This window comes from Semicossyphus pulcher, unplaced genomic scaffold (assembly GCF_022749685.1).
Source record: "Semicossyphus pulcher isolate SPU_LCO1_2020_fin unplaced genomic scaffold, fSemPul1.0.p SCAF_18, whole genome shotgun sequence".
In the NCBI taxonomy this organism is placed as follows: Eukaryota; Metazoa; Chordata; class Actinopteri; order Labriformes; family Labridae; genus Semicossyphus; species Semicossyphus pulcher.
Genome location: NW_027211691.1, coordinates 13,508,571 through 13,525,966, shown reverse-complemented (window position 1 = coordinate 13,525,966; position 17,396 = coordinate 13,508,571). Strand labels below are relative to the sequence as shown.

The following is a 17,396-nucleotide window of genomic DNA, read 5'->3' as shown; positions in this document are numbered from 1 at the left end:
CATAACACAGGTATGGGTGAGAGGAATGATAGGAGGAAGAGGAGGGAGAGGGGGGAAATAAGGAATTCCTTAGAGGTTCAGCTGTGCTCTGCTACATACTGTTATAACTCAGAAGTAAAGGCAGTAAAGGCTTACAATCATAGAGCTGATTTAAAGTGTTAATTGCCAAGTCACACAGTTAACTGAAGTACTCATTATCGTGTTAAACAGGAGTTGGTAACATTCTCTGTCGGTGCTGTGCGTCATTGCTTGCTGTTTCCCACTCCATCGTCAGGGGTCGTGCCTCAACTGGTCAACATTTATTCTCTTTAAGCGGAGGAGACACACACTTGGATACTGGATGAGAAAAAAACAACCCATGCTCCAATATTGCGGTTAAAAAATTGAATCTAGAGCCGACTTTTTAAATTTGTAATTTAATCTAACGCGCAACAAAACTTATGAAGCAGAAGAGCAAACCTTAACTTTACTAACACGTATGTAAGTTTAAACCTGAGAGTATGAATCTTAAATTTCAGCTGGTTATTTTCCCCAATACATGTAACAACTTTAAGATTTAAAGAAATATAAATTGTGTTTTTGATAAAGGCACGTAGTATGAAATATAAAAGGAACATTATGCGCATTACACATTTAAACTAGATAAGTTGGCGTTTTTATTCGAAGAGACAGGTTGTTATTCTTTAGCGAACAAAATATGGAAATATGATGTTGGAGTTGTCCTTGTAGCCTGGAGAGCTCCACCTCTAGCCAAGTGCGCACGGAGTGGGCGGTTTCAGAACACACACACAAACAGACACACGCACACACACAGACACACACGCGCCCGCGCGCATATTATGGACTGCAACCTGCAGATTGCTGTTAGACTCATACGCAGCCAGTAGGAGTAGGTGACCGGCACTGAGGCCACTTTAACTGTTTTTGACAGAGCGTAAATCTTACTATTTGAGGAGCAAATATATCCGCCTCAGGGGAATGGCTTCTTTCAGAGGACTTGTAATTCTTTCACTGGTGAACTGCGAATCAAACTGTGTCTTTTGACCGACCTACCGGATCGCTCAGAATAAAGTTTCTCATGGTGCACTTTATCCTGAAGCAGCACAGCGCGCTACGGGGATCAGAAATGAAAGCAGGGCCGGTACTATTCTGCGCGTTTCTCTTTTTAAAGTATTTCAAATGGCTTGATTCACAAGTCTTTTCTCTGTTTTGATCTTCGACAGATAACAACGCGCACGGACGGACTTTGGTTACCATTACGCACATTTTACATTTGGATAGGCGACTGAAGCTCCGAGCCGGACACATTTGGGACTCCGGAGAGCACAGCGGGACAACACCATGACCCGCTGCTGGCTTGCCTTGGTCGGATTGTGGTGGAGCGCGTATTACTGCATGTTCCAAGTCGCGGGGAGTAATTATTCATTGGATGGAAACAACGAAGTGCACCCGGGTTTCATCCACCGGCGGCTGCGGACGCACGAGAAGAGGGAGATGCAGAAGGAGATTCTGTCCATCCTCGGGCTGCCGCACAGACCGAGACCGCATCTGTCACATGGAAAGTACAACTCTGCTCCACTCTTTATGTTGGACTTGTACAACACCATCTCCACAGAGGAGAAAAGCCAAGTGGAAGGCATGCTGGACCGATACCAGTCCATGCGTACGACCCAGAGTCCTCCTTTAGCCACATTTCAAGAAACTGCCTTTCTAAACGACGCAGATATGGTGATGAGCTTCGTTAATCTAGGTAGGTCATATATTATTTCACTTAAACTGTGTTTTTGTTAGAAATCCTTTGAGATTTTTGTGATTGCCCGGTTGTTTGGAAGATATATTGAATATGGCTGAACAGGTGTTTGGCACATTGCAAAGTTGGAATGAGGGTCGCTGGGAAGAACTTTACGCAACAAATCCATGTCAAATGATTGGTCTATGATAAAAAATAACATGAATAGGCACCTGTTAATGGTGGTGTAATTGTTTGTGATTTTCCACCTGATGATTTATCAGGGTTTTAATGAACCGCTAGGTCACTGAACACAGGACACTAGAACATCGGTCATGCCATTACGCATGTTTCGTAATGGATCATTGAGTGCAGCTCACAGATACTCCCTCATCCTCTGGGTTAGAAAAACTACCGAGGTTTTTTTTGTTCGCTGTAATTTATTGTTACATCTTCTCTAGATTAGTAGAATGGCTCTCCTCGGCTCATTTATAGGACTGAAGTTCTGTGGGCAGCCTTGTCGTGCATTCTCCTCAGTGATTTATGTCTTCGCGGGAAAAACAGACCTAGTATCCCAAGCAAGCCATCAACCACCACCGCTGGTATTTGTATATAAAGGGTTATTCCTGCCATTGACCTCCAGCGCAAGGAGTTGCGGGTTCTGTGCGTAAATTGCGTCGCATTGTTTGTGTTACCCAAGAAGATTTGTCTGTAATTAGCTGCAGGGACGATAAAGAGCGACACTTTAATCATAACGAGTTTGGAACATAAAAGCCCAAAGGCCTCCCTTCCATTAGCAGCCCCAGTGTTTACTGGGAGACTCTAAACAGAGCGCCTGAAGATAAACAGAGGTGCAGCCAGAGTCAAACGCTGGTGGACAAGGAGGCTTAAATCCAGATTGATTGTCATTCTTGTGGGGAAATCAGGGCATTGTCATGATCCAGACATGTGAAGCGGGGCCACATGCCACTGCTGAAGAAACGTTGTTTTTTTTGTATAACAGGAAATCTTTGAAATATTTTATACATCACCTTTATGTAAACAATTTCACTCAGTACCACACATGAAGAGGAGAATCAGGACTGGAGTTAAAAGAAGCAAATGTTTCTCTACTTATTGGTCCTCTGAGTATTGGTGTTGCAACATATGCTGATGAAAACCAGATATTCAGACAGAAGGAGGCCGTCTTTTTGCTCTCAGATATCGAAGCCCCTCAGTTGGCTTCTGTGTGGGAGTGTGATGGTGGCGGCGTGGTGTTTGTGTGTCTGTGGTTTTGGTATTCCTGTGCTGTTCCAGGTTGGGTTTATACCCTTGTTGCTGTTGCACATCTGGCTCTCTACTTTGATTAATCGTGTCCTGTGCATCTTTTGACGATTCCCTCAGATTTCTGCGGTGGCCGGGGGATTAGGTTGCCATCTCCTCCAGCCGTACACAAAGTCCTAACCGCCCTGGAGGAGGGACGGCTTCCTCTCTGAATGTGATTGTAATTAATGTCGGACAGGCCAAGGCTTTCCATCTGCTTTGCAAATAAGACCTTGCACGACTACCGTGTGTCATCGCCATCCGATTAGTTTTTAATGTGTCTCTTGCTCGATTGGAGTGGTTTGTGTGGGGCGACTTAGAGAGCTGTTGTAGAAAGGGCCGAATAACTCTTCTGGGTGGTCCTTCTTGTTTCGAAACCTGCTTAAAAATCTGGATATCATGTGTGGCCAAAGTGAAACTACAAATTGGAATCAAGATAAATGAATGGAAGAAAAACAGAGAAGCCAAACAATCTGTCTGAAACCATTTGAAAAATATGGAGCAGGATTAACAGACAGAGCCTAAAGCAGATGTATTCTTTGAAAGGCACTTCCTGCGTAATCTGTTTGTGAAACCCAACCAAAGCATAGAGAAATACAGTGGCTCTGTTTACACTGATGATCTGATTTCAAACTGGATTCATCGGCCTGAACTGATGTCTTTCACAGCCAGCTGCGGCAGTAGCACAGATAGAGAGCTCATTTTCAGAGCTTATTCTCTCGGGACTGGGGTAGATTTAAGAGCCCCTGCGTTACATCCAGTCTCAAGTGCACTCCCTGCGAACCATATGTCCCCTCCTCTTGATGATTCATGTGGACCTCTTGTTCAGTCATCCATTCTCCTTTGCTTTCATCACTTGTTCAGAATGACCCATTGAAAAAAAAAAAAAAAAAAAAAGCAAGTGGTGGAAAACTCCAAAATGAGGGACCAGAAGCATATTTTCCAAGCCTCTTTTTCATCTTCATTCCTAGAATAGCACGTTCATCACTGTTTGCCTTGCGGACGTCCTGCTTTCCACTGAGGTCTAGTGAAGTGACACTGTGTGCCGAATGACTCATGCTGCGTGACACGCTGCTGCTCTGAACATGTCTTCATGCATGTGGAGTTTAACACCTGTAGCAGCGCTGTGGAGCTGTTTTTCTATGAGTGTGCCTTTGTTTGTCTTGTGGTCATGAATAAGGATTTACATGCAAAGATACAAAGACAGGAAGACATACACTTGTAAACATGAATGAAAACCGTCCAGAATTTGGAATACTTTAAAAAAAAACAGCTTTGCAAATGTTTTATGAGGACGGTAATGCAGCCGACATGTTTGTTGGACCTCAAAGGTTCAGTGTGTCGCTTAAAAAGACACACATGTGCTAAATAGTAAAAGTAGTGGTAAGTTTAGAGGATGTCCAGTGGAGACATATGTATTGGAATGTGGATTACCTGCCCGTGTTCAGTTATGGTCTCTAGTCACAGGCCTTATATAACTCTCTAACAACTTAATGCATTGTGGAGTCACTGGTAAGACTAAAACTGGTAACGTGCATCTTAGTGGAAAACAAATACAAGAACAATTAATGAGGGGTGAATTATTACTGACCAAATACCCACAGCCACCACTGCTATAATAGCCAGCAGGGGAAAATGTACTTTTCCTATGTGGTTTTTGTGGTGGAGCTTTTTCCTCGTGGTTACGGTGAGTCAAGGATGCACAGAAATGGCTTTGGTTTCATGGGTCACAGAACAGGAACTCCAAATGTTGTTTCCATGTCATCTGCGTTTAACTGTGATGAGTTTGCTCTGCTGTTGCTTCCCCCCACCCCGATGCCAGCTAGACAAACAGGTGCAGAGGCCTGTTTAAGCTTGGCTTGGCTCACGGTGCAAGCCAAAGCTCCCATCGCTTGTTTGCTCTCCTCTCCTTTGCTGTTTGCCGGCTGGGTCTTACGAGAGGGAGGGTCCCATAATAATCCAGGAAAATCCGTCCTTGGTTTTAGAGTGAATGTTACTTTCCCTAAAGTTTTAAAAACGCTCTCATGATGAACGGGCGAGCTTGACCCTGCCCGCCTTTTATTGGCTGGACTGTTGTCTGTTGTCTGTGGTCATTTCATCTGTCGTATGATTTGTGTTCACACTTAGCTGCACTGTACTGTATATGTCTTAGTTTCTTAGCATCTGTTTTTTTCCCCTTGCTACATGCTAAAATCAGGCTGTGCTCCAGTCCAAATGATGGTTTTGATACACATGAAGCTGTAATGGCTCAAATGCAGTCAGACAGTTTATATACAACAAACCATGACTTCTACCTTGCTGGACTACAACTAAGACACAAGTTCTTGCCACGTTTGCTTTGGATGTCAAAGTAGTGTTAATCATTTATGCAATTAACTAAAACAACAAAATCCTTGGTGTGTGATATACTGACACTGAAAGGTGAGTCTCTTGCCTGCAGAGTTGTGCTGCAACTTTCTGTACTTGGATGCATTGCACACCACCTGCCTCGGCCCCTATCTGCTGCATTTCTTCTGCTGATACTTAAGCTCAAATAACCGGTTAATTTCAGAGTTACTATAGGTAATAATCAAGTAAGATTTTCATGTAAATAAATGTCTGTTAAGTCACTCTCGCCGAATGAGGCAACACAATGTGGATTTAGCCTATGGCCCACTGATGAAAGCCTTTGCATTTGCAGTGTATAGTAATATTATGGACTGGGTGTCTGTGGTGACATTCACAGAAAAAATCACGAGCAGCACCCAGTTAGTGACGTGTTTTCCATCACCCAGCAGTGGTTGGTCTGCCAGAGAGGGTAGGCGGAGCTAAGCGGCTGCTTTTCTGGTCTCTGCAAATGTTGCGAGTAAACAGTAATCTACTATGGCTGAACAAACAAAAAAAAGAGAATAAGTGAAAATCCAAAGAAAAAGAAACTAATTCGAGGCTTAGATGAAGGCAAACTAAGAAGGAAAGCGACTGTCAGCGAGGAAAATCAAGAGTTACACCTGTAGACGTTTGGATAAATTGGGAAGTGTCCTCCTGCAATTACCCTATATCGCCATTAGGTGGCGCGCATCTTCGAGATTATCAATTTAAATTGTTATCTACAAAGAGAGGTGCTGTGGCCAATACAACAATTTAGGTTGCACATGGCATTATAATAATATAATATAACTATCAAATCCATGCAAGTACAGACAGTGGATACTTGTAAATGTAGTATAAGTATGGATCCAAGTATTACTAGGCTGCTCCAGTGTCTGACAGTTAAATCATGTGTACCTCTTGTAATCTTAAATGATTTTATGCATTCGCACACTAGTCTGTCATCATGACCATCCGTCTTTTCTTCTTTTGCTTTCTCCTCTCCGCCTCTGCACACCTCATTGCATGGCTATACCAGAGCTGTCACTAGACCTCTTACCTAAGTCAACAGCCAAGCTTTCTACCAGCCTACCTCCCACACATTAAAGGCAAACAAGCCCGGAGTATAAGAAGTGGGTTTCAGGAGATTAGCTGGGTCCAGACAGCCCTGGGCTTATTCTGAAATGAAGTGCCCTTATTAAATGGCTGTTTTCCTTGTCTTATGATGCCTGGCTGCATTTCTCAGCGCCTAAGCCCAGGTAAGCCACTTCCTTTGCCACGAAACGTGTCCCAAAGCCCCAGCATGATCAAATAATTAGTTGGCTTCCATCAAAGAGTCAATTGTTTGATGCAGAAGGCCGCTTTGGAAAGTTTTCGCTAAACCGTCTTGAAACACTTCCTGCAAAGCCTCAGAGACCAGAACAAAACAGAGACCACCCGTCACTTCTCCTCAACTTTGCGCATACACTAAACAGCATTAGCAAGAAGTTGAGCGAGGAATTCAGGATATATGAGAAAAAAGGATATTTACTGCGACATGAACTTGGCAGTCGAAGCCTTCTAATGATGGTGAGAAAAATTACTTTAATAAACTGCAAACCTCTGTGTTTGTTTTCATCTGTTTACTGTATCGGATATTTCACTGCTGCTACAAGTTCACTTGAACTTGCACCGATGTTCGAGAACGGCCCAAGATATACAAATAATTGTACTTATTGGGTTTCAGTGTTTTTAGTGCTTCCTTTTTCTCTTGTTTGGATTGTATTGGTTGTCAGACTCTTTGGCAAAACGCACATCTGCCTCAAGAAACAAACACGGTTGATGTGGGAAACATGTCTGCCGAAACCAGATTATGTCTTTTCCAGTCATGCTTTGTCCGTCATAAAAGACGAGGTGTTGCGGGACAGCTCTATTGTCCATCTGAGTTTTTGCTACAGACCTTACAGCACAGGTCCTGACAGTATTGTCCTCTGCAGGTGGAACAGGAATGGGTATAAACATAGATTGAGATGTACACACACAGTTGGTCAACACTGAAGTCTGTAGATAACCATTTATAAGAGAACATTCCATTTACACTCGATGTCATCTCTGTCACACACTCTGCGTCTAACACCCCGCTGCGCCCACCCACTCCGATGATATCTCTCCCTCTCACGCCATAAGTCTCCGACTTGACGAGATGGCAGCTGAGATCTGTAGTAAGTACAGAGATAACACATCTGCCATGTTTTTTTCTCTCTGTCTTCATTTCCTCTCCCCCGTCCAGTCCCACGTCTTCATCGGACATTCCATTACGGAGTGATGTTGCTGTGGGATGGAGGAGTGTGACGAGATAAGGAGGTGAAGTGAGGCACGCTTGCGGCTGGTAACGATCTATAGAACGGAGACGATAACCCTGGCGGAACAACTGATTAGGGCCCGCTGCTCCCATTTATCACCTCTGGGTGCAGGCATAAAGGAATTTGCTGTGTTTTCTTGCTGTGCCTCAAGTCGGATAAGGCCGAGCTTCACCGTCCTCTTACACATCTGCTGTTTTCTACGTGTCTGTCCTCACATGTCTCCTTTTTTCCCTGTTTTTGCTATGCACATTATTTCTGTATTTCATCTTGCTCCGTTTACATGATTTCATCCGCCCGGAAAAACCGCAGAAGGAATCGTGACCACATTATGTGCAAAAAAAAAGAGGTAGCTGATCAGAAACAGGTTGATATGAAGGCCTCCGTCAGGAGCTCGTCCAATCGGACAGCACATGGAAAGTTAGGCTATTCGCCCTGTAATGAACATAGTGATTATAGTATGGGTTAACTTAGGAGTCTGGTGGTCAACATGCAGTTATAAAGTCTGTTCCAGTCCAACACACAAAAAAAAATCTTGCATGGAAACCTCTGACATCTCGCACTGAATGTCAGCTTGTGGTAAAGTTTATACAAAACTTTTATGTTATTATGGAAGAGGATGACTTTTCCCTGTGATCTTAGAAACTTGCTCAGAAAGCTTAGCAGACGTAGTCTTGAATTTTTTGTGATTTAGTGTGTATGCACACTAAAAATGGGACAGAGTGTTTGTGTGTGTATTAGTTCTCCTACATTGCTCTTTCCTGCTAAAAGCACCGTAAAACTGTCAGCCTTTGTCTTGTGTTTAACTAACTACGAGGAGGCCACGCAGAGGAGATCATTAACCTGGAATTAGCGTTTGTTTGCGCTTGTGCAATGCTTTGTTTGTACATTTAAAGTTGGGTATTTAACGCAGAGTAACAGAGAATGAAGCAGAGAGAAAAAGATGCAAACAAATTCATCTTTTTGTTTGATTCCTGCATTTTTCCCTACAAGTAATAACCAAGCTACAAAATCCATGCTGTTGAACGTTCTGCTCTCTGCATTTTCAGACGAATGTGATGAGGTTTGTGCTGACTTTTAGTTACTTACTCTCCTCTCATGATAATAAGACTGTATAGTTCACCAGTTTTCCAGGTTTGAAAGAAGTTAAAGATATAATAAGTAGGATTGGTGAGCGTGTGTGCAGACCCTTGTGAGACCCCTCCCAATCTATTCTGTTCTTTTGCTTTGCACGTGACGTTTTCAGGAGGGGCGCTGTTGTGCTAGCACAAAGCTAACTGGCTGTTAGCATGCTAGCGCAACGGTTACAATTGTGCTGTCGATGCTAGCTCGGCGGGGTGGGCCTGTTCTCGCACGAGAGAGTGAGAGTGAGCTTCTGGTGACGAAGAGCCCAGGAGGAGGGGCACGGTTTGAATGTGTTGTTGACAAAATCCTACTTATTATACCTTTAAAAATAACCCCTGTTAAAGCAAGGAAACATTTCTCAGTGTAAACACAGCTTAAGAAAATGCTGATAAAGGCAGGAGGTGCAACAAAATATATACATGATATAATTTATGTGAGGTGAAATCCAACAAAACATGCACAGCAGTGTATTTCTGGCCATCACAAACTTTCACAATCTAATGAAAAGTCATTAATTTCTCTGCCTTGTTTGTACTTTCTTTTAGTCCACACTCGATTGTGTGATGATACATTTGATATTCCATCACACATCACAGGACACAAGCGTTTCTCAGGTAACAGTAGTTGGAATGTCTTTGGAATCTCTGGTCCTCCCAAGTCTTAAAAAAGGTTGTGAACCTGTGAACCGCTGAACTCCAAATCAACGTGTCCTTGTGTGCCCAGTAAACTCCATCCATTATCATAATGATCCCGTCGTTTGCTCTGCCGGAGAGGCTCGTTCTTGTGATGGAGAGGACTCCAGCCGACAGGAATGGTGTAAATGTCACGGTAAACATTCCTGTTGTCACATTCTTCTGTGAAGCCACCAGGAAACCTGCAGGGATTCATGTCTAGTCAATAAAAAGCAAAGTAGGAGAAAAAAAAAGAAAAGAGAGCGGCACACCCAGAGGATCCTTGAGGCGTGATTTAAAGCCTTTGGTGACCTTGAAGGAGCAGAGGAAGGAGTGTGTGTTTGTTTTGGGAGCTGCACATATACATTTATGTGTACGCAAATGCCTCTGTGTTTATATGAGTGCAACTTAAAGATGTTTTATAGTCAACAAGTAAAAATATGCTGGAAATACTTGAAAAACGATGCTAACAGCATGTTGGTTGATCTGTCCGTGCTTTGATCCAGACGGAAATATCTTAACAATTATCACGTGGATTCACATGAAGTTTTAAACAGACATCTGTAGTTCCCACAGGATGAATCCGGCTGACATTGGTGATAGACTGACTTTTCTCTTGGCCTCGCCATGACGTTGACTTATTCGGTTTTTAATTAAATGTCTTGACTTTTTGATGGATTGCCATGAAATGTTGCTCAGACTTTCATGTTCCCCTCAGGATCAGTTGTAACAACTTTGGTGATCCAATAGCTTTTCATCCAGCGCCAGTATCAGGTTAAAATTTGAATTTGTCCAGTGCTTTGGTTTTTGATCAGAGTACCTGCAAAACTAATTAAATTCCCATCAGCCTTTGCTGCACTTTGTGTTTACTCACAATTAGCAAATATCAGGAATCTTACATGCTTACTGGTGAACATTGTAACTTTTCACCTCAGCGTGTAACCATTGCCATTAAGCGCATGTTAACATTTTGACATTAGCATTTAGCTTATAAATTTCCCACTGTCCTTTAGTGCAGCCTTACAGTGTTGCTAACATGGCATGGTCTGTTAATCCTCTGCTGTTAGCATCAGTATGTTAAGGTTAAGGAGTTAAGGTTAGTGTGTGAGAAATAAGAGATGTGTTCAGCTAGCTGTCATTTATGACCAATGACTGTATATATAGATGGACGACGTGTCTCCATCTGCTCTCATTCTATGAAACTGATACCCAAAAAAGCCCCGGCACTGCTATTTAGCGTCAATGGTGACTGAATTTGGAACCAGAGTTACATAGCCGTCTCCACTAACCAAAACACAAACTTAACTTACCAATAAAAACAGCAAGGATCTCACACGTCGGCATATTTAACAGCAGGACAGCTTCTTGTGTTGGTCTGAAGCAGGCGTTCACAGATATGGAAACTTCAATTACTGTAGTGATTGTTTTAGTTACGTTTCCCCTCGCCGATCCTCCTCTACTCTGCTAATCCGGAACAGATCGGCTGCAATCATCCTTTTTACAGCATCAAATAACTAATTAAAAGTTAACAGTGAAATGAACACTTGAACGCAAATCAGCATGATAAGAACTAACTATAATGACAGAAAACATGTTGAGAAAAATTTGGCGTGTATTTTGATTTTATAGTTTGACTCATGTCCCATCTGTTAACATGGAGGAGGCAGGCTTTATGACCTATACTGCAACCAGTCAGCAGGGGGCGCTTGAAATGTTCTGGCTTCACTTTTAGGGAGCTGTCGTGTCATCTTTTTATACAGTATGACTCCTCATTGAAGATCTTGGTTTTCAAGGGGTTATCTTGTGTTGAACTCCATAACCAACTTGTTTTAACTATGTACTTATTCACTGAAGTGACTTTTGTAGTGATTTTGTAGCTATTATTTCAAATATAATTCATAATATATACTGTATATCTGCACACAGCATCGGCTAAATGCAATACAGGAAACCAAAGCTGGCTGAAAGCATTTAGCATTTAAGTAAAGAATATTAAAATATTTCTGCAGATAAGTGCAGCTAACAATTTGTTAGATGTCGTCTCTCAACTCCGACTCCATTTTCGTGTCTCGAGTTGCTAGTCGCACTGTGAACAGTGACCACAGCGCTGAAAGGAAGACGTGGCCTTGAAGCTCCAACAACAAATTGCCCTCGTCCACAGGGACTACATCGTTGTCAGACAATAGCCTAGAAAACATAGCGAACCTCAGAAACTGAAGGTAGTTAGCAATAGCTGTGTGTTTGACAGGTATAAGTGTGTTAGGGTGAAGTTCTTTAAAGGTCAGGTTCAAGGGTTATGGAATGAATGTAGTCAACCACTCATGCAAAGTCCTTACAAGTATGCAAACACACACATATGGGACGTGGCTTGTATGTGTCTGCACTGATAATTTACTGAGTGTATTTGAACATACTTGTTAGACAACAATAACTCTAACCTCCATTTACAAGAAGTCTTCATCAAATGCTGGTGTCTCATAGAAAGCCTCACCCTCGGCCCCTCGCATGTTCCCAGGCTGGTCGTCTCTATAAAGAGGACGTGCCTGAAACAACAACCGAGGGTCCACAGTGAGAAAAAGGCCCCATGTGAGCGCAGATGCTCCTGACCCTCCCGAGCAAGTAGCCTCCCTTTCAACCACGCTGCTGCTGACAAATTTACGAGCCCTAGGCTGACCCCGCGGGCAGACTTTCCAAACATGAAACTGACAGGAAAACAGACGGAGACGGGAGGGATGGCGAGAGGCAGGGAGGAAGATGGAGATGAGAAAAAGACAGCAGAGGACGGGGAGAGTGTTTTTATCTCTTAATGAATAGTGGGTCATTTAAACATTTTTATTAAGTCATTTGTTTTGCTCTTTAGTCATTTTTTGACTTAGTCATTTCCATCTCACTTTCACTATATCATTCTTTGCAAAAAGTGGACAATGCCAGGCAGAATGATGAGGCCTCCAACTACAAGCAAAGAAAAATAGGGCAGTGGAAAAAGTACAAGCAGGAGTGAGTGTCGAGCGATAATGAAGGCAAATACAGAAAAAAAGAGAGGACAGTCAGGTGAGAAAGAAATAAGATAAATGAGAAGGACGTTTTTATCTCACTAGGTACAACAGTAACACCAGTGTGTTCAGAGGTTAGTGGTTTGACTCCCAACGAGGCCACCCATTAGAAAAATGTATCCACTCCCAGCGCTGTGAGGCTTTCTGGATAAAAGGATCTTATCACTAAGGATGTGCAGGGGAAACTCTGCCCAGTCCTTCCTCCTGCACGGACACTTTCCACACCTCCGAGCAGCCCGTCTCCTGGATACCATATCATACAATGTTAAAAAGTCAAGTACGATTCCTCTTCAAGGGGAAGTCTCACATCCATCTGCAAATATGCTGAGATGGACATAGCTAAAATAGTCAGGATGTTCAGAGTAACACAGACATACTGTATACACTGTCTGATATTAGTTGCTGTCCAAGACCAGGTGGTGTATGCTTTTGGAGGGAAGAAACTCCATCGCATTAGAAAGAAGATTTATGATTCTTTTTAATAACATATATTGTATACAGTGGTCCAGGAGGCCTCTTTGTTGAGAGTGTGATCACATTTTTTGGACGACTTTTAACATTCTTGTTTTTGCCTGTTGCTGTCACTCTTTTTTCATTCATCAATATAACATCTTGACATCTTAAATATACAACAATATTGCAATGAATTTTCTTTCGCATCAAGTCTGACTGATAAAGAGTGCCTCCTGGTGAACTGTATGTCAAAGTCCTGATTCCTCACATTAAAATCCTTAAGATTGTGTGTGTGTGAGCTTTGGGACTAGTCAGAAGTATTACATTGAAAGATAAAACTGGTTCATTACAAATTGGGTCTTATTTAAGTTTGGACAACTTTTCTATGTGGAAAAAGCAGGTTATATAGATACAAACCCCTATAAGCCAAACTTTCTTGGAAGAACGAACAAAGACAAAACTAATTATTCCTAAAACTTTTCAATCATTTAAAAAACAAGTGTCAGGCATAGCTGTCAGAGCTTGTTCAACAGTTTTCCTTCCAGTAAAGGATCATCACTTACATTTTGGGTGCGCTCACTTTCTCTCCAGACTATTTGGATAGTATATCTGACGGAAATTTCTGACGTTGTATGAACCAGAATGATCCTTAAACCTGGTCGGCTGTGGCTCCACTAATCAGAAGATCAGCACTTCGATGCCTTGCTCTTCCAGTCCGCTTGTTGAAGCTTCTTTTGGCAAGATATTGAACCCAAACAGCCATCAGTGTGACAGTGTGTGTGTGTGTGTGAGTGGCTTAGGTTGGATACTAATAAGCAGATTGGCACCTTGCAGGGCAGCGACTGCCATCAGTGTGGTCACTTTGCCATTAATTGGAAGCACTTGCTTTTCTGTGGCTGGAGCAGTCACAGGCAGCTTCATCCCCCTAAGTGCAGCCGATTTGCCATTTAGCAACAGTTACAGGTCCTCATTGATTGATTTTGACAGATGATTGTATTCAAACAACATGTAAATGCCCTGAATTGGAATCTGAGTATTGAGTCCGGTAGGTTAACACACTAGTTTCCACCTTTAATAAATATTGTTTTTCATGTTGCTTGAACTTTCTCTCTCTTTTTTAAAATACTTTTTAGCAGACTGCTTAAAAAAAACGTCCTGGTATGACTTCCTGATTATCCCTCTGCATTTTACATTTAGAGGAGAGTTTTAAGGGAACAGTTCCCACCTGGGCCCCCCGTACTGAAATAACAAGTCATTTTGAAACCTATTCTGAATGTGCATTTCTTGCTTTCAGCAAAAAACTCATGTAACATCTATAAAGCCAGAGTTCTCTACACTTTCATCTCACCAATATTGTGTTGACATTGTAGACAGATGTATTATTAGAAACATTGTTTGTTTTTCTCCTGATTTTCCTCAAGGCCCACCTGCTTTTTGAATATCCAGGTATCTGGTTACCGTCGCTGTTTTTGGAGCTGTGCCTGTATGTAAAACAAGCAGTAGGTCTTACATGTAAGTCAGCCCAGGGGGGAGATTGAAGCTGGCCCAGACTGATTTATCAGTGGATCATATGCGCGGCCTCTAAGCCGCTGAAATGCACTGTGGTCACCACAGACTTTCCAAAGGGAACAGCACTAAAGCTCGACTGTCTTCATGACAGAGAGAGTGAAGGGTAAAGAAAGGCAGAGTGAGAGCGGGGATAGGGAGAGGTAGAGAGGAAAATAAAGGGAGGTGTTCATAGTGAGAGGGGTGAAATAGGTAACGAAACAGTATCACAGAGTGAGCTTGCCTTCTATCTTGTGTCTATGGAATGTAAAGCCACCAATATTTTGACTTCTCCTTTGGAAACAGCTGCGTTTTCCTTTTTCAAAGATATTTTTTCCTTATTTATCGGATCCCTCAGGAGAGATCCATCTCCTGGCCCTGACACCGGCTTCCTCCTCTAAATCTGGGACCAGACCGGCCTAGTTCAGACACACATGTATACACACACACACGCATACACACCTGCTGCCCGAAAGCAGACAAACACAGATCACTATAGCAGGCCTCTTTACTGCCTGTACTACTGCACTTTGATAGAGGCACATGGACATAAAAAACATTCTGCGTGTCCTCAGACATAAAAAGGCGCCCACATTTAGGTAAGGATGTAAAAAACTACCCATAAACATGAAAATAAACGTGAAAATACAGAATAAGCTTTCTCCATAGTGTAACTTCAAAGACCACCACACGAACAACAGCGAACAAACCATCGTCCCAGTGGCGACAAAGCATAAATGAAATGAGACTGATTGATCTGCTTAAAATCCAATCAAAAACCACATTCACTTATCTTGGAATGGTGGGAAATCTCTGAAGCAGCCGATGGAGCCGTTCTGAGAGGGTCTGGGGTCTGGCCCAAGAGGAAAGCAGTAAGTCGTCATCGTCTGTCACATAAATCGTTGAGGAAATGTAGCCGAACATCAAGGACGGAGAACCTCGCAGGAAGAAGGCACAAGATCAGAGGTTCTTTTTTTTTCGGTTAGACCCCTCATGCCATGGTCGTTGATTTCCCCAATAAATACTGACTTTAATGGCATCTTATAAATGGGTCCACCTGTTATCCTTCATTTGGGGATTTCATTTGGTGACCAAGCAACAGCCTTTATTGTCAAAAATTGCTGATAGATTTGCAGCAACTTCAATTTTATTGCAGGGAATCGTAGATCCAGACGAACCCTCCTCCGCTGGCCACCCAGATGTTTTTACCCTGTAGCCTGTAGCAACCAAAAGACAGCAAATCCTGACAATCTGACCAACTCTAAACAATGCATCGTTTAGCGGGCACTGCAATGTGATTAATGACTCTGGTTATGACTGTTGTTGTTAGTCACATACATTACACGGTGAAGTGTTTGGTGTCCCTCGTTTTGTTTATGACTGCAGTGTTTGGTTGCGTTTATTTTCTTGTTCGTGTATACATGAAGCAGCTCGTAGTATTTCTGCCAAATCGGCTTCCAAATACAACAAGATGTTGGAGAAGGAACAAAGTGGACTCGCTGAAAAAACTCTTGTGCTTTTATTCAGAGATTCCCTTGAGAAGCACAAGTCCATTCAGTTGTCTAATTTTTAGAATTTAAGAGCACACATCATGTTCTGATCAAAATGAATGGTTTTGTTATTCTAACCCCCATTGTGTCCTTTTTCTGAAGCATTATTAAGAGTAGAAGTAACTTTTACCTCTCTCACATAAATTTCTTTACTGTAGCTGGATTTGTGTAGCGCTCTTTCCACCACTGAGGATTTGAGAAGCCATCTGGCTCTTCTGTCCACCAGACCAAGCTGTGCGAAGACCGCTAATTCAAGTTAAAGGGAAGTGTAGGCCACCATTAGTCAGACCAGAGGCTGTTGTGACAGCTGCTCTTCTGTAGAATTACATTTTTATTAACTTCCCATAAAGTGGGAATAAAAAATAATTCAATGTTGTGTATTTTCCAGATCATTTCTTTACTGATTTCATGGAATTTCCTCATAAATGTCAAAAAGATGTTGCACCGTCTTTTGTTGACAGCTCATTGGCTCAAATTGGTGTCCAATGAAACGAACATTTGTTTTCACAGGGGCTTTTGGGGAGAACGCAACACGGCCATTAATGTCAATGAGTGTTTTTCTGTGGCCATTTAGACCTGTAAGTGCTCAGACAGACACAAAAGCTGTGTAAAGATTGATTATAGTGGTGGGTGTAAAGGTCAAATGTGGACATGCACTCACATTGCTCCTCCCTGACAAACACATTTGTCTTCTTAAGCCTGTGAAGTCCCTTGTCCTTATCTCCAAACGTCAGGCTCACCAAATTTGCAAAAGGAAAGCTGCAATCGCCACAAAACAAATTCCATTTACGCGACAGGACTTTAACAGGACTTATAATTTATCTGCAGTTTGCAACCATGAAACTTTTGTGAAACATATGCTGCCCTGATGATGAGTAAGCGATGCTTGTAAAATCCCTCTGTGTTATTACAGATGTGATAGTGAATGGTGTTTGTTATAGTCTTTGGAGATTTGCTAAACACATTGCTAGCACTGCCTTTGATCTAAATTAGACCAGACGAGCATTTTTAGTGCATCATCTTCTTTTTTTAACTTGTGTAGACAACAGCAGAAGCAAAAGTCAAACTTTTCAAAATAGCAAAAGTTATACTACACGATATTTTACTCTGTAATATTACGGCTGCATTATGCTAGGTTATACCATATTCCCCTACCGATCCTTTCCTTTGGTTGCATTACCTGACTTAACCTAATGTTATGTTGCCATACAATACAGTTTGATACCTTAAGGCGGTGATACACGTATTCACTTTTACATCAACAGACAACTTCAATTTTCAAT

At 42.3% G+C, this 17,396-nt stretch overlaps 1 protein-coding gene across 1 annotated transcript in view; it reads left to right on the top strand.

Moving 5' to 3' along the window:
* Positions 1-1,208: 1,208 nt before the first annotated feature.
* bmp6 (bone morphogenetic protein 6) overlaps positions 1,209-17,396 on the top strand; it is a 54,580-nt gene continuing 38,392 nt past the window's right edge. Inside the window, exon 1 of the mRNA XM_069666990.1 lies at positions 1,209-1,750. Within this exon, the coding sequence (XP_069523091.1) occupies positions 1,342-1,750 (409 nt within the window). The 5' untranslated portion in view covers positions 1,209-1,341. The remainder of the gene's footprint in view (positions 1,751-17,396) is intronic.